We start from the raw sequence: 20,833 nt of genomic DNA, 5'->3' as shown, positions 1-20,833 counted from the left end.
TTTGTATAAAAAAAATGGGAAAAGTTGTCTTTTGCCAAGATATTTCTCTCACCCAGCATGGGTATATGTAGAATGACACCCCAAAACACATTGCCCCACTTCTCCTGAGTACGGCGATACCAGATGTGTGACACTTTTTTGCAGCCAAGGTGGGCAAAGGGGCACATATTCCAAAGTGCACCTTTCGGATTTTGCAGGCCATTTTTTACACATTTTGATTGCAAAGTTCTTCTCACACATTTGGGCCCCTAAATTGCCAGGGCAGTATAACTACCCCACAAGTGACCCCATTTTGGAAAGAAGACACCCCAAGGTATTCCGTGAGGGGCATGGCGAGTTCCTAGAATTTTTTATTTTTTGTCACAAGTTAGTGGAATATGAGACTTTGTAAGAAAAAAAAAATCAAAAAAAAAAATCATTTTCCACTAATTTGTAACAAAAAATAAAAAGTTCTATGAACTCACTATGCCCATCAGCGAATACCTTGGGGTGTCTACTTTCCGAAATGGGGTCATTTGTGGGGTGTTTCTACTGTTTGGGCATTGTAGAACCTCAGGAAACATGACAGGTGCTCAGAAAGTCAGAGCTGCTTCAAAAAGCGGAAATTCAAATTTTTGTACCATAGTTTGTAAACGCTATAACTTTTACCCAAACCATTTTTTTTTGACCCAAACATTTTTTTTTTATCAAAGACATGTAGAACAATAAATTTAGCGAAAAATTTATATATGGATGTCGTTTTTTTTGCAAAATTTTACAACTGAAAGTGAAAAATGTCATTTTTTTGCAAAAAAATCGTTACATTTTGATTAATAACAAAAAAAGTAAAAATGCCAGCAGCAATGAAATACCACCAAATGAAAGCTCTATTAGTGAGAAGAAAAGGAGGTAAAATTCATTTGGGTGGTAAGTTGCATGACCGAGCGATAAACGGTGAAAGGAGTGTAGTGCCGAAGTGTAAAAAGTGCTCTGGTCATGAAGGGGGTTTCAGCTAGCGGGGCTGAAGTGGTTAATGGGGTCCGGGGTTGCTTTCATCCCGATCATCTGCTAGCAACCATGCATGAAAAATCGCACCACATCCGCACTTGCTTGCCATTTTCACGCATCCCTATTCATTTCTATGGGGCCTGCGTGAAAAACACAGAATATAGAGCATGCTGCGATTTTCACGCAACGCTCAAGTGATGCGTGAAAATCACCGCTCGTCTTAACAGCCCCATTGAAGTGAATGGGTCCAGATTCAGTGCGGTTGCAATGCGTTCACCTCACGCATTGTACCCGTGCGGAATTCTCGCCCGTGTGAAAGGGGCCTTAGGGGAACAGCGGCCACAGAAACAAGAGTCCATGGAGAGGAGCAGCTACTGGTCTACACTGCCTCCCTGTACTGCAGTCCTCATGATTCTTCCTTCCTGTGTAGCCCCTTTCCCGAAATATTGGGGCTGATAGTTCTGGAGCCCGATATACTAATCATTAGGCAGAGTCAGACCCCACTTCAGAAGTGAGTGCAGGCGGCTGCCCCCTTAGCAAACCACTGTCTCATTAGTATATCGGGGTGCCAGATCTAGCAGCCCCAATATCATGGGAACGAGGGGGGTGCGGAGGTTAGACAAATAGAATCGTAGGGGGAGGGGCAATACATAGAGACAGTTTTAAAAATGCAGACTGGTGACGACAGGTCCTCCGTACAGGGTTTATCCGGCTTTTTAGAAACATCAGTAGAAGACGTCTCACCATTGAGGCCAGGCATTGGCTGCAGCAGTACATGAGATCCTCTCTGTCCAGAACTTCACAGGTTTGGGACCAGAAGACCGCAGAAGGGAGCTGGAAAAGCATTTATTTTCAACAGGTACAACAATCTGCTGACATTTAAAAGGGTTTCCGGATCCTCATGAGGAGTCATCAATATCCGGTCAGTGGGGGTCTGACTCCCAAGGACTGCGGCCCTCTCAGACAGCTGATCGCCCAGGGTGCCGGGATTCAGACCCCCACAGATCAAATATTGATGACCTAGCTTGCTACTTTTATTGAAAAGAGTTTTCCAGAACTAAAATACTGATGACTGAACCTGAAAATGGTGCATCAATATTTTACACTCGGAAAACCCCTTTAAAAAGTCTAAAGGCTGGACAACCCCTTTAAGGTAACACAATTATGGGGTGGTGACAGGCAATCTTTCTCTGACTAGGTAGAGGATCTGGAGCTCTGTCTCAGAAAACACTGAGCTCCAGCCGCTATAAAGAGGGTTGGATCTAACAAAATATGGTTTTAGGAGTTGGAGATTCCCTTTAAAGGGGTTCTCCAAGATCGGGAGCCCCTTTTCAGATGGACAGGCAGGGTCCCCTGTCACCAGTGCTCCAGATCCAGCACAACTTTCTGCTTCCAGTCCCCACTGGAGTGGATGTGGGCGCTCATCTGTGCTGCCGGCACGTGACACCTCCAGACCGGACACGGAGGAGAAGGGAGATTAGCCCTGGATCCGGAGTGCCAGGTTAGTCTTATTTATATATATATATATATATATATATATATATATATATATATATATTTGCACCCAGCCTGGCCATCTTGAAGAAGCCCTTTAAGGCCAATGCAGCTTTATAAATGAAAAATAGAAAAGCTATCAAGTACTTTTCCTTCCTTCATGATCTAAATGTGTGAATCTGAGAAGGAATAAATAAGATTGCAAGCTCTTGCGGGTAGGATGCTCTCTCCCTTTGTACCAGCCTTAATGGTTTCTTGTATTTCTATATTAATTATTGGCACTTTTAAATAATAATAACCACATCATGCATCCATGACGGTGCACGGAGAACACACTGGTACGGCCGCGGGCGACACTTTCACCATCTAACCTCCTCTAGTATTATAACTGCAGCAATGGACAGACACCTTCCTATGCTGTACATCACCAGTAACATGTATGTGCTGCCATCTAGTGGACACTTGTAGGAACTGCAATGCAAAATGAAAGCAGAAAACACGGCTGCACAAGGGTCCTTCAGGATTCCACTTATTTCATATACAGATTCCATTAACTTAAAACTTTACAAGGAACTTAACAGGTAAAATATATTACAAGGAAGAAACAGCATAGACCTGTGATGGCTAACCTCCGGCACTCCAGCTGTGGTAAAACTACGACTCCCAAGAGGCACACTTGTTTGGCTGTTCTCAGAACTCTATAGAAATGAATGGAGCATGCTGGGAGTCGTACCACAGCTGGAGTGCCGGAGGTTAGCCATTATGGGCATAGACTATAAAATTATAAAAACCTATGAGCCACTACCAAGCAGGTTTACATATAATAATGCAACAATATGGCAGTATATGTAGCTATACATACAAACCCATACAGATGGCCTCCAGAAGTCATATCTGGCTAATCAGTGGTGTTTATCAACCACTTGAACCTCTAAATTGCCTTTGGCTCTCTTTAAAATATCATGGGTCATGGCCAACTGGTTTAGAATGAGTTTCTCAATGTCCTCCTTCATCTGGTTCTCGGAGTAGACTCTCTTGACCATGCCAGATAACAACTTCTCTTGCTCTAAAACCCTCTTACGAAGCCGAATGATCTCCAGGTTTGCCTCTTCTTCTTGGTTAATGCTGTATGGGCTGTGAATCTGTATGGGTAAGGAGACTCTCCACAACAGCTTCATCAAACACCCGGCATCCTCCAGTGACTGCTTTGTTTTTGTAAGTTTCTCAAAAAATATATTCCCAAAATGCTCCGTCATATTGAGAACTGCAGTCTCTACCCCAACGTCGATTAAAGCCTCCATTTCCTGTAGGACATTTCTTGCTTCCAAAATTTGTTTACGTAAAGCATTGTAGTCTTCTACTAAGCCCAGCACATGGCATCCATGCTTGTCTGCCCACATTCGATGTCCAGGGACCAAGCGCGATGGGGTGTGCAGCAAGCTGTCAACAGAATGGTCGCTGTAAGCATCTTCCTCCCCATAGAGGGCATCACTGAGTTTGTACTCCAGCTCTTTCAGCCAATCTACAGTCTGAGTGATCTGCTCCTGAAATCCCAGAGTGATATTCGAGTCCAAGGCGCTGGCTGGGATCAGGTTCTCAAAAGTATTCAGAATGTTGTAGAAATTCTTTGAACATACAACACTTAGGTTGTGACTCTCCTTAATTTTCTGTCTCTGAAGTGACAGCTCTCGTGCTTGAGACTGCACTAATAAATTGTATTTTGAAAGAGATGTGGTGTCTTCAAATGACCTTCCTGAGGACACTTTAGAAAACTGAGGAGACGTGTGCATGGTGGATGCCCTTTTAGAATCTGAAGTTGGCAGTGAAAGAATTCCTCTATTGTTGGCACACTCCCCACAGTGATTATCATGATGACAGCGTAGTGCAACAGCATTCTGACTATGTACATTAGGCCTACAAACTTCATCACCAAAATCTGACGTGGCATCGACCTTGCTAACGTTGACAGAGTTAGTGATGGTTTTATCTAAAAAGGATTGTTCAGAAAGATCATCATCTGCATCTGAACCGTGAAGCTTCAAGGAGTCATTGCTGCTGCCGGTCGACCTTTGTTCTTCTTGGAGTTGATTAATCTTCATCTGTGCTTGTTTTAGCTGTTCAGAGAGCCGGTAATTCTCTGCCTGTAGCTCTTTCTCTAAAGATTGGTCTGTAGACTCCAACTGTACCTTGAAACCTGATGTATCAGGCACAATATCCTTACTGCTTATCAATGCTGCATCTGCTTTGAGCTTCTTGATCTCCATTTGTGCGTTTTTTAGCTGTTCGGAGAGCCAGTGGTTCTCTGCCTGTAGCTCCTTCTGTAGAGTTTGATCTGTAAACTCCATCTGGTCTTTGAAGGAGTGAGCTAACTTAGGAACAGCATCCGTGTGTTCTCTCAATTCATTTGCTGCAAGTGTCTTCACTTGTGCTCGTTTTAGCTGTTCTGAACGCTGGAAAATCTCCACCGGTGGTTCTTTCTGTAGGGTTTGTTCTGGTGACCTTCCCTGCTCATCTGTAGAGCCATTTAGGTCACGTTCAGAGGATTTACATCTCCATAATTCTTCACTGGCTTTAATTGTCTCGATCTTTATTTTTGCTTTTTCTAAATGTTCTGAGAGGCTGTGATTTTCTACATTTAGCTCTTTCTGCAAAGCCAGGTCTATAGACTCCACATGCACCTGGTTGGAGCTTGATACATCGTACACAGGATCCTTATGTTTTATCAAGTTTTCATTGGCCTTAAGTGTCTTGATCTCTATTTGTGCCAGTTTTAGCTGTTCAGAGAGCCGATAATTCTCCTCCTGTAGCTCTTGGTCTGTAGACTCCATATGCACCTTGTTGGAGATTGATACATCAGGGACAGGGTCCTCACGTTTAAAGCCATCATTAGCTTCGAGTGTCTCAATCTTCTTTTCTGCCTGTGTTAGCTCTTTAGACAGCCGGTAATTCTCTGCTTGTAGTTCTTTGAAGGCTTCTTCTGTAGACTCTCTCTGCTTGGAGTTATGCAACTCAGATTCCATACATTTCAACATTTCTCTTTTTTCTTTAAGTGTCGTTATCTCACATTCTGCTCGCATCAAATCTGTGTGTTCAGCTGTCTCTGCAGGATCCCTCTGCTCCTGGCCTGGGTTATTTCGGTCAAGTATTGCGTTCTCATTCACCAAGTCTCTATTTTCATTATATGCCTCAACTTTCATCTTTTTCCGTTTTCGGTTTTCCATCTGTAACTCCTCAGGACAACTTTGATCATTTTCATTGGCAGGGGTCAGTGCAACCTGAGTCTTGGGCTTTGTATTCAGGGAAGATTTTACCAGAACTGGAAGCCTGGATTTCTTAGCATTTTGGGTGAGGTTATAAACCTCTCCTTGTTTATGTCTATTGATTTCACAGGGGCTATAACTTAATTTCTGGGGAAGTCTCTGTGATAGGAGGTTAAGTTCTCCATCTTGAAGGGTCCACAACAATTCGGAATTGTCTTTTGGAAAACTATTAACATTGACAGCAATGCATTTTTCAATGAAGGCCCCCGGATCAGTCTGCGTAGCAGAAGAGACTGTGTGTTGTCTGTTTTTGATTGGGGTGCCATCATTCCCTCCACTCTCTCCCTTGATTGTGCTCCTCTCATTGAGTGACAAGTCTGACTTATAGTCCAGATGATGTTTAGAACTTTCTCCAGCCAAAGCTGAAACTTCACTTTGTGTTTGGGTTCCAGCTTCTTCTCTAAGAATGTCTATGTTCTTAGATATGTCTCTTCCATAAAGACCTCTAGCAAAATAATACTCATTTTGGTCTAAGGGATCAAGACAAATGCTTAAATACGAGGTCTGATCTCCAAGAAAAGACATGCTGTCATCTCCTTTATATTTGGCCATGATTTGAGCTTCCATTATCTTTCGGAGTTCCTGGTTAGCCTGTATATTCTCCTCCAGCCACCTCTGTAGCATAGCAATGGCTTCCCTCTCTTTCTGGAGACCTCCTGACTCTCTCTCGTATTTCAGTAGCCTGCTATACATGTCCTGTTCAGCCTGAAGTGTGAATATCAATTTCTTGTAATCGGGATGAACATTTTCTTTGACACTTTGCAGCTGGACCTCTTGGGCGACGTCTCGTGCTTTAGCTAAAGTGGCATTAAGATTATCAATTTCATTCAGGAGTTTGTCGTTCTCTTTGGTTTTCTTCTTCAGGGCCAGGGTCAGGCCTTGAATAGCTTTATCCCTTTTTATGGAGTTTTTCTCTTCTGCAGCAAACCCGGCTTTATTGGCTTCGAGCTTTTGCTGGAGCTCATTGATCAGATTACCCATCTCTTTGACCTTTCTCTGCCACTCGTTAACGTTCTCTTCTTTACCATCCACCCTGTCTCCATTACATGTTGGTTCTAATAAACCTTCACTCTCCCGGTACAGGTTACTTGCGTTCTTCCCAGGCTGGTCACTGGATGCTTCACTCTTCATCATGGAGGCAATCTGCTTCTCCAGCTGGGCTATGAGAGCGTCTTTGGAGTGTACGGTCTCGTTTAGACATTGTATAATCCAGTCTCTCTCCTCCAGGATCTTCATGCTCTTGGTATACTGCTCATTGACCGACAGCAGTCTTTCCTCAGTGGTGAACCACTGCATCCGCTCCTGGTCGAGCAGCACACACATCTTTTCCAGCTCTGCTTTCTCGTGCTGTATTTGGTTTTCCAGCAGATGGACGGCATGGCTGTGGGCTCCTTCCATGTCCTGCAGGCGTCGGAGGTGCTCTTCCTGTAAGCGCTGGACGGTCAGGTCGTGTTCACCGGCCAGACCCTCCATGGCCTTGGAGGCTCGGACCAGCAGGTTGTGCTTCTCCTGGAAGTCATGCTTGAGGCTCTCCACCTCCACCTTGAGCTCGATGTTCATGCGGTGGAGCTCGTCGCTGCTGGTCTCGTACTGCCGCTGCACCTGCTCCTCCAAGAAGTAGATGCGGAGCTTCAGGTTGAAGTTCTCCTTCTTCAGATCCGTGATCTGTTTTTCGAAGTCCTTCATGGTGTGAGCCCGGTCCACCGGCAGCCGCTCGTAGTCTGAAATTGGGTGGGGGGCACCGTCATACATGGAGGTGGGGGACGGAGCCCTCTCATAGCCTGACAAGGCATGCCAAGCCCTCTCATAACCACTCCGGGCCGTCTCGTCTTTAGAGGAGTCTGGGCCATGTCTCCTGCCCAGGCCATGTGTCTCCACAGAGCCCTCATCTCCCTGGTCTCTCCTCTCCGTTATGAGGGGATGTCTCTCCACTGACTGAGCGTCTCTCTCACTGGCAGTCTTGTAGTAATGTCTCTCACCTTCAGTCACGGAGCCGCCGCCGCTGATTTTCCCGTTCTCTCCTGCGGCTGTGCCCTCCATGCTGCACGCGGCGGCGCTAGGAATGGATCGTTATAACGGTCACCGCGTCCACGGTTTAAACCGCCGCCATCTTGTGTGACGAGCGCGTCCACTAAAGAGTTAACGTGCGCGTTCAGGAAGCCACTGCGCATGTGCCAGGATCACCGGAAGCGCGCTGTCGTGTGCAGGACACTGTAGAAAAGACTACGCGCCTGCGCACTAAACGCCCTGACCGTTACTACAGAGCTGAGAGAAGGCGCGCTTCACCGACCGTGTACTCATACCTGCACCTTCTCATTTACCACAAAGGCGGCTTTTTACCGCATTCACTCCATTATATTGCACGTTCACCCTGTGATATCACCTCACAGGATATTATATACTGCAGTTACTATAATATTACCACACGGGACATTATATACTGCAGTTATTACATGATATCACCACACAGGACATTATATACTGCATATACAGTATTACATGATATCACCACACAGGACATTATATACTGCATATATTACATGATATCACCACACAGGACATTATATACTGCATATATTACATGATATCACCACACAGGACATTATATACTGCATATATTACATGATATCACCACACAGGACATTATATACTGCATATATTACATGATATCACCACACAGGACATTATATACTGCATATATTACATTATATCACCACACAAGACATTATATACTTCATATATTACATGATATCACCACACAGGACATTATATGCTGCAGTTATTACATGATATCACCACATAGGACACTATATACTACATATATTACATGATATCACCACACAGGACATTATATACTGCATATATTACATGATATCACCACACAGGACATTATATACTGCATATATTACAAACCGGATTCCAAAAAAGTTGGGACACTAAACAAATTGTGAATAAAAACTGAATGCAATGATGTGGAGATGGCAAATGTCAATATGTTATCTGTAATAGAACGTAGATGACAGATCAAACGTTTAATCCGAGTAAATGTATCATTTTAAAGGAAAAATACGTTGATTCAAATTTTCACGGTGTCAACAAATCCCCAAAAAGTTGGGACAAGTAGCAATAAGAGGCTGGAAAAAGTAAATTTGAGCATAACGAAGAGCTGGAAGACCAATTAACACTAATTAGGTCAATTGGCAACATGATTGGGTATAAAAAGAGCTTCTCAGAGCGGCCGTGTCTCTCAGAAGCCAAGATGGGTAGAGGATCACCAATTCCCACAATGTTGCGCAGAAAGATAGTGGAGCAATATGAGAAAGGTGTTACCCAGCGAAAAATTGCAAAGACTTTGCATCTATCATCATCAACTGTGCATCACATCATCCGAAGATTCAGAGAATCTGGAACAATCTCTGTGCGTAAGGGTCAAGGCCGTAAAACCATACTGGATGCCCGTGATCTCCGGGCCCTTACACGACACTGCACCACAAACAGGAATGCTACTGTAAAGGAAATCCCAGGATGGGCTCAGGAATACTTCCAGAAACCATTGTCAGTGACCACAATCCGCCGCTGCCAGTTGAAACTCTACAGTGCAAAGAAGAAGCCATTTCTAAGCAAGATCCACAAGCTCAGGCGTTTTCACTGGGCCAGGGATCATTTACAATGGAGTGTGGCAAAATGGAAGACTGTTCTGTGGTCAGACGAGTCACGATTCGAAGTTCTTTTAGGAAATCTGGGACGCCATGTCATCCGGACCAAAGAGGACAAGGACAACCCAAGTTGTTATCAACGCTCAGTTCAGAAGCCTGCATCTCTGATGGTATGGGGTTGCATGAGTGCGTGTGGCATGGGCAGCTTGCATGTCTGGAAAGGCACCATCAATGCAGAAAAATATATTCAGGTTCTAGAACAACATCTGCTCCCATCCAGACGTCATCTCTTTCATGGAAGACCCTGCATTTTTCAACAAGATAATGCCAGACCACATTCTGCATCAATCACAACATCATGGCTGCGTAGGAGAAGGATCCGGGGACTGAAATGGCCAGTCTGCAGTCCAGATCTTTCACCTATAGAGAACATTTGGCGCATCATAAAGAGGACGGTGCAACAAAGAAGGCCCAAGACGATGGAACAGTTAGAGGCCTGTATTAGACAAGAATGGGAGAGCATTCCTATTTCTAAACTTGAGAAACTGGTCTCCTCAATCCCCAGACGTCTGTTGAGTGTTGTAAGAAGAAGGGGAGATGCCACACAGTGGTGAAAATGGCCTTGTCCCAACTTTTTGGGGATTTGTTGACACAATGAAATTCTGGTTCAACATATTTTTCCCTTAAAATGGTACATTTTCTTAGTTTAAACTTTTGTTCCGTGATTTATGTTCTATTCTGAATAAAATATTAGAAGTTGGCACCTCCACATCATTGCAATCAGTTTTTATTCACGATTTGTATAGTGTCCCAACTTTTTTGGAATCCGGTTTGTACATGATATCACCACACAGGACATTATATACTTCATATATTACATGATATCACCACACAGGACATTATATACTGCACATATTACATGATATCACCACATAGGACACTATACACGACATATATTACATGATATCACCACACAGGACATTATATACTGCATATATTACATGATATCACCACATAGGACACTATATACGACATATATTAGATGATACCACCACACAGGACACTATATACTGCATATATTACATGATATCACCACACAGGACATTATATACTTCATATATTACATGATATCACCACACAGGGCATTATATACAGCATATATTACATGATATCACCACACAGGACATTATATACTGCATATATTACATGATATCACCACACAGGACATTATATACTGCATATATTACATGATATCACCACACAGGACATTATATACTTCATATATTACATGATATCACCACACAGGACATTATATACTTCATATATTACATGATATCACCACACAGAACATTATATGCTGCATATCTTGTAAACACAGTACGGCAACAGCACTCATCCACTAAATGGCTTTTGTGGGTGCACGTCACCAGTTGATCCCTTCCACCCTAGGAATCCACATAAATTGTTCCCATAAATTTTGAGACAGCACGCCAAGAAGTTAAAGGGAACCTGTCACCGGGATTTTGGGTATAGAGCTGAGGCGATGGGTTGCTAGATTTGATACATATGCAAATTAACCTGACTCATCTCATGTACAGGACTCATCTCAGGTTAATTTGCATATGTATCCAATTATTTTTTACACAATAAAAGCACACAGAGCTATGGGGACTAAGTATTGCGGATGTGCTAGCGGCCATCTAGCAGCCCATGTCCCCAGCTCTATACCCAAAATCCCGGTGACAGGTTCCCTTTAATATTCAAAGATTCCATTATTATTCATTCAAGTTTCAACACCAGTACTTTTAACATTTATTGCAACGTTTCGGGCCCATTTGTGGTTCTTCAAGCAGCTACAAAATAATGAAGAAACACCATCAGAATACATAAGACACAGTGATAGTACATAATTTACTCATTTAAACATACCATTACAGCAAATTGAAAGAAAAACAAAAAACAAATTATTTTAATTATAAACAATATATAGGTATAATGTACATGATTAACGTAATTCCATATAGGAAGGGAAAGAGGGGGAAATATATATATCGACACGATTTTATATACAGGGGGCTAATACCTCTGATAGCTATGCTTTTTTTTCTTTTTCTTTTTCTCTTTTTGGTATTTCTCACTGTCCGATCAGACATACATCAAGGGCACCACAACTGGGCCGATATGGTGTCACGGCTGTTCCATCATCTATCTGGTTTAGATTTGCCCCCTGCAACACCTGGGTACAGATTGGAGGAGAACCCTCGTGGGTATGTAAGTGACCGGACACCAGTGATGGGTAACCCCCTATATACAACGGTTTCCGTTGTGATGGTGGGCTCCTATCCAGGTAAGGCACTAGGACAATCTGGTTTCCGGGCTGTCTGTGTCGGTCTGGTTCGCTATACCCTGAAGTACCACAATCTGGGTTAAGGGCATCTTTCCAGTGTCTAAGATGGCGTCCCGGCATGGGACGTGAATGGGACATGCGCAGTGAAGCTCCTAGGCCGGAAGTGACGACATGGTGGTGACGCAGCAGAGGGCGGCCTCTGATGACGCAAGGCGACAGACAGCAGGCGATATCACCTTCCTGGTGCTGGATCGAGACAGCAGTGAGTCGGTAATGGGACCCAGCGATCGTACAGCTGTGGCGTTCAACTTACATAGGATCAAGCAATAGCATAGCCACGAGTTTTCAAAAGTGTCCTTTGATCCATTTCTCAGCTCCTCCCTCAGTATGTTCACACACTTTGGACACATCCACCGGCTGTGTACTAATACAAGTGCAGCCGATGGGTCTGCCCTCTTCCTTCTTTTATTCACCTTCAAATGTCTGACATATGCACTTGAATGATGTTTCACATGGGATCAACATCGGATATATGTAACTGATGACATTTGTTTGATTTTTGCATTTGCTACTTTTGTAACTATGTTTATGTATTGGTTAAAATTGAACACGCCCCTCGGGGTGGGACGTGTAGTGATCACATGATGTGTAATCTAATTAACTCACCTATATAATTGCTCACACTTGATTTGTATTTGTGCTTGAGAAAGGCTCAGTATTGGAGCCGAAACGTTGTACCGCAAGGTTGATTAAAACCACTTTTACCTTTTCAAGACCGGAGTGCCGTCCTTTTTCTGGATTCATTGATTGGGGTAAGGAGTCGATTCCCCTGGAACGTGCACCCTAATTTTTCCCTTATAGTAGTCAGTGCCGCCATTTTTCATATCCATATTTGACCTATTGGCTGAGCACGACTCACAGCTTTTTCCGTATTTTGTTTCTTTTTTCATTTTTTGGGGATGTCTAATCCTGATTTTACGTCAACCTACGGTTGTGTGTACACAGCGGAGGACACCGAACGCATACTACGTGACATAGGGGGAGATGCCACCTTTCTCAACACTCCTTCCATCAAAGAACTCAAACGGAAGTTTGAGAATGTCTCCAAGCGTATGGTATCCCTTCGTCTACATATGATGACGTTGGGGGAGTATCACAAAACACAGAGAATTCCTAGAGGGATGCGGTCCAATATACGGCCCAACCTGTTTTTCAACAATCCCGTGTTCTGTAAAAAATTTGAGGCATTATCCAACCGCTACTCCCTTGACTTCATATTACTCAACATTGAGTTTTTGCAGCATGAACTTGCCACTTTGAATTGTGAAACACGAGAACTTGAGATCAATCTCCAAACACTCCTATCCACCGAGGAGTATACTAAATATACGGAGGACTTATCTGTACGGATGAAGCTTTTTCAAACTGATTCCGAGGAGAGCAAAAGAGTCAAGTGGTGCAGAGACACTGAAGTCTACAAAAAGGGCAACATCTACAATTGGCAGTCGGAGCGACAGTTTAACACCCAGAAGGATGTCAGAAAAAGAAGGAAGATTACACAGAGTTCTCCCACAGGCGAGCAGTCTTTTTTAGACCGGGTTCCACAGACTCCAGTAGATCGAGGCGACGCATCAGGAGAGGTGGACGTGGACACAGGGGGTCCAAGCAAACCACGCAACAAAAGTCGTCCTGTGATAACCAGGAGCAACGTGGGGAAGAAAAAATGACTGTCATCAATCTATCCTCCAAAGAACTGACCTCCACACAAGTGAGTGTCCTATCTAAAGGATTTTCATTTTGTCCCAGTTCCTCTGTGGACTGGTTTGAACTTGAATCTAACCTGTTTTCTTTTTTTCGCCGCATTAAATTGAAAGTTTGGCATCATAATAGAACTAGTCTTGAGAGACCCCAGACAAGTGAATTCACGCTGGGTTCTCTCAATCTTTTTTTGAAGAGCAATTTTACACCTAATATCAATGAACCTGCCGTTGAAGCGTACATCAGTGCGGTCCGCAGGGGGCTCTCTGAACTCAGGGTCTCCACACATGGGGACCCTGATTTCAGATATCCAAACCTGACCAGGGCAGAGGTTGAGGCCCTGGACACTCTGAGGTCTGACTCCACCCTTGTTCTGAAACCAGCAGACAAGGGTGGAGCTGTAGTGGTGATGGACACCAGCAAATACACACAAGAGGTCATGCGACAGCTCGGTGACCCAGATGTCTACAAAGTCTTGGACTCTGACCCAAGGTTTAAAATAGCTGGCATTATCCGCAACCGTCTTAATGATGCTATGTTGGCTGGTATTATCGATGGGGGTCTTGTTGAATTTCTTGATGTGGCACATCCGGTCACTCCGGTGATCTATGTGCTACCCAAGATTCACAAGACCCTCATCGATCCCCCGGGACGTCCTATTGTCTCGGGTTCGGATTCCATCCTCAGCAACATAGCCATCTTTCTTGACAAAGTATTGCGGGATTTTCCACTGGTGGGTCCTCTTACATACAGGACACATCAGATTTCCTTGTGAAATTACGTGACACAGACGTGTCACAGATTGAGTCATTGACGCTGGCATCGTTCGATGTTACATCACTTTACACGTCCATTGCACATGAAAGTGGTGTCCAGGCGGTCAGGAAAATGCTTATGCAGTCCTCATATACCATGGACGCTCTGGAGTTTATCATTGATTTGCTTAACATTGTTCTTCGTAACAACTACTTTCTTTTTAAAGATGTCTATTATTTGCAACAGCGGGGTGTGGCCATGGGGTCCCACGTGGCCCCCACTTATGCAAATATATTTATGCGCGCATATGAGGAGGATGTCGTCTATCTGTCCCACCACTTCAGCCATGTGCTGAGGTGGTGGAGATATATCGACGACATCTTCCTCATATGGACAGGTAGCGAGACGGAATTGATTTCGTTTCAGGCCTTTTTAAATGGTTATGATCCGAATTTACAAGTTCACTCTCGTGCATTCCAGAACGGACATTCAGTTCCTGGACACCAGGGTTGTGTACAAGGAGGGAACATTACATACAGAACTATTTACCAAACCCACGGACACAAATACCTTCCTTTGTTATAACAGCTCCCATCCGAGGAGAATGGTGCAGTCACTTCCCTTCTCACAATTCCTGAGGGTTAAACGGGTCGTCTCCGATGAACAAAAATCCATTACAACCCTGGGGTCTATGGCAATGAGATTCCGAGAAAGGGGATACCCTAAATACCTGTTAGATCAACATATGGCCAAAGCAAGCGGTATGGAGAGGGACACTCTACTGACTCAACGGAAGGACTGTGCAGAGAACAGCCAGGATTCCGTTCGTGTCAGTGTACAATGAACTCAGTCCATCCATCAACAAGGTTGTTAGGAAGCACTGGGATCTCCTTGGATCTTGTTTCAAGGAGATACCAGAATTTCAATGTCCCCCTTTAGTTCTCGTACCGTCGGTCAAGAAATCTCCGTGACCAATTGGTCAGGGCCGATATTGGCCCCAAAGGGTCCTGCAGACAAACCACCTTAGCGCAGCCGGGCTTGGGATGTTTCCCTGCTTGGGGTGCGTTAATTGTAGGTACATTCGCAAAGGGAGATCGTTCAGTACATCCTCTTACAGGTGAATCACACAGTATACTGTTCCATCTTACGTGCAACTCTAGTTACGTTGTTTACGTACTTTCATGCCCCTGCAAAGTACTCTATGTGGGTGAGACGACAACCGACCTGAAGACCCGCCTCAATAATCACCGCCTGAGCATTCGTAAGAAACGCCTTGACTTACCTGTTTCTAAACATTTTTCTGAGGCTGGGCACAGGGAGAGTGATCTGATGGTTTGGATCATCGACCATGTACCCCAGCCCAGACGTGGCGGTGACAGGTCTAAATTACTGAAACGCAGGGAACTCCGCTGGATTCATAGGCTTAATAGCCTTAAACCCAATGGATTGAACATTGAGTTTAATTTTGGGGAGGTGTTGTGATGAGTGGCTTGCCCTCTGTGTCATGTGGAATATGTCCTAGGTGTGTCTGTGTACACACAGAGTATACATTTATTCAAAAACTGTTGAATCAACAGTAAATTTGATTCTTCCTCATTCTTTTTTTCTTTTCTTCACAGATCACCAGCACTTATCATACGGAGGGGTTGAGCTTGAGAATGAAATTGACACAATTTTATGTACAGGGGGCCTAATACCTCTGATAGCTATGCTTTTTTTCTTTTTCTTTTTTTCTTTTTGGTATTTCTCACTGTCCGATCAGACACACATCAAGGGCACCACAACTGGGCCGATATGGTGTCACGGCTGTTCCATCATCTATCTGGTTTAGATTTGCCCCCTGCAACACCTGGGTACAGATTGGAGGAGAACCCTCGTGGGTATGTAAGCGACCGGACACCTAGTGATGGGTAACCCCCTACATATAACGGTTTCCGTTGTGATGGTGGGCTCCTATCCAGGTAAGGCACTTAGGACAATCTGGTTTCCGGGCTGTCTATGTCGGTCTGGTTCGCTATACCCTGAAGTACCAGTATCTGGATTAAGGGCATCTTTCCAGTGTCCAAGATGGCGTCCCGGCATGGGACGTGAATGGGACATGCGCAGTGAAGCACCTAGGCCGGAAGTGACGACGTGGTGGTGACGCAAGCAGAGGGCGGCCTCTGATGACGCAAGGCGACAGACAGCAGGCGATATCCCCTTCCTGGTGCTGGATCGAGACAACAGTGAGTCGGTAATGGGACCCAGCGATCGTACAGCTGCGGCGTTCAACTTACATAGGATCAAGCAATAGCATAGCCACGAGTTTTCAAAAGTGTCCTTTGATCCATTTCTCAGCTCCTCCCTCAGTATGTTCACACACTTTGGACACATCCACCGGCTGTGTACTAATACAAGTGCAGCCGATGGGTCTGCCCTCTTCCTTCTTTATTCACCTATCAAATGTCTGACATATGCACTTGAATGATGTTTCACATGGGATCAACATCGGATATATGTAACTGATGACATTTGTTTGATTTTTGCATTTGCTACTTTTGTAACTATGTTTATGTATTGGTTAAAATTGAACACGCCCCTCGGGGTGGGACGTGTAGTGATCACATGATGTGTAATCTAATTAACTCACCTATATAATTGCTCACACTTGATTTGTATTTGTGCTTGAGAAAGGCTCAGTATTGGAGCCGAAACGTTGTACCGCAAGGTTGATTAAAACCACTTTTACCTTTTCAAGACCGGAGTGCCGTCCTTTTTCTGGATTTATATATATATATATATATATATATACAGTGCTGCCCATAATTATTCATACCCCTGGCAAATTTTGACTTAAAGTTACTTTTATTCAACCAGCAAGTAATTTTTGAATGGGAAATTACATAGGTGTCTCCCAAAAGATAACAAGACGATGCACAAGAGGCATTATTATGGGGGGAAAAAAACATTTCTCAGCTTTTATTTACATTTGAGCAGTGGAAAATCTCAAAGGACGTGGTCGGAATCCAAAAGTGACACCTGTGCTGGCCAGGAGGATAGTTAGAGAGGTGAAAAAGAATCCAATGATAACCACCAAGGCCATCCTGGTGAATCTGGGCTCTGCTGGTGGCAATGTCTCAGAGCAGACAATCCAACGGACACTGCAGAGCAAGGAGGACGCCACTTCTCCAGATAAGACACACAAAAGCTCGCTTGGCCTTTGCAAAAGCTTATCTGGACAAAGAAGAAGACTTCTGGTCTTCTGTGTTATGGTCAGATGACACAAAAATTGAATTGTTTGGTCACAATGAGGTTTCCTTCATTTGGCGTAAAAAAGGAAAAGCCTTCCACACAAAGAACACCATCCCCACTGTCAAACATGGTGGTGGGAACCTAATGGTTTGGGGGTGTTTTTCAGACAATGGACCAGGGAACCTAATCACAGTAAACGGCACCATGAAAAAAGAGCAATACATGAGGATTCTCAATGACAACATCAGGCAGTCTGCAGAGAAACGTGGCCTTGGGCACCAGTGGCCATTTCAGCATGACAATGACGCAGAACACACAGCAAAAGTGGTGAAGAAATGGTTAGCAGACAATAACATTAACATTTTGGAGAGGCCCAGCCAGAGTCCAGACTTGAATCCAATTGAGAATCTGTGGAGGGAGCTAAAGATCAGGGGGATGGTAAGAAGACCCTCCAACCTGAAAGATTTGGAGCTCATTGCTAAAGATGAATGGGCAAAAATACCTGTGGAGACCTGCAAAAAGCTAGTCTGCGATTATAGGAAGCGTTTGATTGCTGTAATAGCCAATAAAGGCTTTTCTATTGATTATTGAGAAGGGGAGGAATAATTTTGGACTGTAAATAGAAGCTGAGAAATGTTTTTTTCCCACAATAATGCCTCTTGTACATCGTCTGATTATCTTTTGGGAGACAACTATGTCATTTCCTGTCCAAAAATTACTTGCTGGTTGAATAAAAGTAACTTTAAGTCAAAATTTGCCAGGGGTATGAATAATTATGGGCAGCAATGTACATACACGTATCCAACTATAGGACTGATACATCTGAGTACATTTAAATCCACATATTTAACCACCGATATAAACATCTAATTGTAGGTAATATGTAAAGGTTTGTACCCCAAATTATCTCACATCGTCACAAGCCAAGGTCTTGAATTGAAATACCCCTTGGCTAGTGAAACAGTAAGGGTCATTAGGGTGCAACGGCAAAAGCGAGTCCTATAGACCTCTAAAAGTACCTGTATCTGGAGGAGTCTGAGTCCATGACGTGCGCCATGCGCCACATATAGGGGGCAGTGCTAATTAAACAACCCAGAGCCCAAGCTAATCAATAAGCGCCGCCCAGCTCATCAATATTCACTTCGCTGGGCGGCGCTTACTGTCCCCGACTTCACAAGATCCGGCGCATGCGCAGGGCACTGTACAGCGCTGCGCTTCAGAGCGGGGACCGCAGAAGCCGCCCAGCAAACTGAATATTCATGAGCTGGGTGGCGCTTCAAAGCGGCAGTTGGGGGAGGCTGGCTGGGCGCAAGAGAGGTGGAACGCCGCCCCTTGGGCAGATTGGAGACCGTTGGAGCAGGTTATAAAACTTAAAGTTTACTGTATGTATATTGTGGACAGGGGGGATACTTATATGATTGTAATACCCATTATAAGACCTGTACTGCCATATATATACCTCAATATGCTTATTGGCCCTGTCAGTGTCCCTTTAAGGTCCAGATTACAGCTCTAGAGGTCTTCTTGGATACTAAACTGTCAGAACACCCCTTAGTCAAACATTTTATTAAAGGGGCAATCAGAGACTCCCCTTCCATGCATACTTCTGTCCCTCCCTGGGACTTAAATTTAGTCCTCTCGGTCTTGATGAATCCTCCTTTTAAGCCCATTGAAGAAATCTCTTTGAAACATCTAACTCTGAAGACCACCTTCCTTCTCGCCATCACTATAGCCATAAGAATTGGGGAAATACAGGCTTTCTCCTGCCGATCTCCTTATCTCCAGATTTTTGATGATCGCATCATACTGAAGCACGTCTTTTCTCCCGAAGGTGGTATCTAGTTTCCACTGTAACCTAGAAATTGCCTTACAATCGTTTTGTCCCAATCCTTCATCAGATCAAGAGGAAAGGTTTCATAACTTAGATGTAAGGCGGTGCGTACTGGCCTATGTAAAATATTCTGAGAAGTTCAGGATTTCAGACCATCTCCTTGTCCAGTTCCAGGGGCCTAATAAAGGTAAAGCAGCCAGTAAAGCTTCAATCGCCAGATGGATCAGAGACACTATCACTTTATGTTATACTCAGCGGAATCAAGATCCCCCCAGCAGACCTTAAAGCCCACTCAACAAGAGCCGTGTCAGCTTCCTGGGCTGAATCTGCCTCCGTCTCTATTGAATAGATCTGTAGAGCAGCAGCTTGGGCAAATCCGATGACTTTTTTCAAGCATTATAGATTGGACGTGGTCCATAACCAGGACCTCTCTTTTGGACGCAGAATCCTTTCTGCAGTAGTTCTCCCCCCCCCCCCCCCCCCCCCTAGTTTATTTCTCTGTAAATCCTCCTGTTGAGTGCTGTTAGGGAGGCGCTGGGAAAAGGGTTAATTACTCTTACCGGTAATTAGATTTTCCAATAGCCTCCCCAACAGCATTGGGATTTCCCCCCCTTATGCAAAATTTTCTCTGAAGTTTCAGTCTCTTTGTTCTTTGTATATGAATCAATATATGAATTTTTTTGTTTGGCATCTCTACCGTGTACTTTGTTATTTACAGACTTAGGTAAGGAGGCCTTTTAAACTTCAGCTTCCATGTTGTTTCCTGTCCAGGGGGCCCGGACACCCTCCTGTTGAGTGCCGTTCCGGAGGTTATTGGAAAATCCAATTACTGGTAAGAGTAATTAACCCTTTCTAGGGCCTCTGTCACAATTCTATAAAGTGAAGATTATTATTCTGCTGTTGGATCATATTACATTTTTTACGTAAGTAAGGGTATCACTAAGTTGTCTCAGGACTTCCCTTCTGTAGTCCTCCTTGTCTAGGATCACAAGCACTGAGCCTTTATCGGCTGGCTTCATGATTATATCCTTATTATTTATAAGGTTAGTCAATGCATGTTTTTCAGATTTTGTTTTTAAATTACTTGTCACCTTGACTGGAAGTGGATCCTTCTCCAATTTCATCAGATCTGCTTTCACACGTTGCAATAAATGTTAAATGTACCACTGGTGTTGAAACTTAAATGAATAAAAATGGAATCTTTGAATATATACTGCATATATTACATGATATCACCACACAGGACATTATATACTTCATATATTACATAATATCACCACACAGGGCATTATATACTTCATATATTACATACTATCACCACACAGGGCATTATATACTTCATATATTACATGATATCACCACACAGGGCATTATATACTTCATATATTACATGATATCACCACGCAGGACATTATATACTTCATATATTACATAATATCACCACACAGGGCAT

The 20,833-nt window shown here is 43.8% G+C and overlaps 1 protein-coding gene across 1 annotated transcript; it reads right to left on the bottom strand.

Annotated features, from left to right (window-relative positions):
* Positions 1-1,676: 1,676 nt before the first annotated feature.
* On the bottom strand, positions 1,677-7,957 carry LOC122924119 (CDK5 regulatory subunit-associated protein 2-like). Its single transcript, XM_044275048.1, has one exon. It carries the CDS (start codon positions 7,839-7,841, stop codon positions 3,384-3,386), a length of 4,458 nt encoding a protein of 1,485 aa, XP_044130983.1. The 5' UTR covers positions 7,842-7,957; the 3' UTR covers positions 1,677-3,383.
* Positions 7,958-20,833: the final 12,876 nt, after the last annotated feature.

The sequence above is a fragment of the Bufo gargarizans genome, unplaced genomic scaffold (genome assembly GCF_014858855.1).
Source record: "Bufo gargarizans isolate SCDJY-AF-19 unplaced genomic scaffold, ASM1485885v1 original_scaffold_822_pilon, whole genome shotgun sequence".
NCBI classification, from domain to species: domain Eukaryota; kingdom Metazoa; phylum Chordata; class Amphibia; order Anura; family Bufonidae; genus Bufo; species Bufo gargarizans.
Note: the sequence above shows the minus strand (reverse complement) of the source record. Positions and strands in the feature narration are given on the sequence as shown.

Coding starts and splice junctions, on each gene's coding strand:
- LOC122924119 (XM_044275048.1), bottom strand. CDS start 7,841: ATGGAGGGCACAGCCGCAGGAGAGAACGGGAAAATCAGCGGCGGCGGC.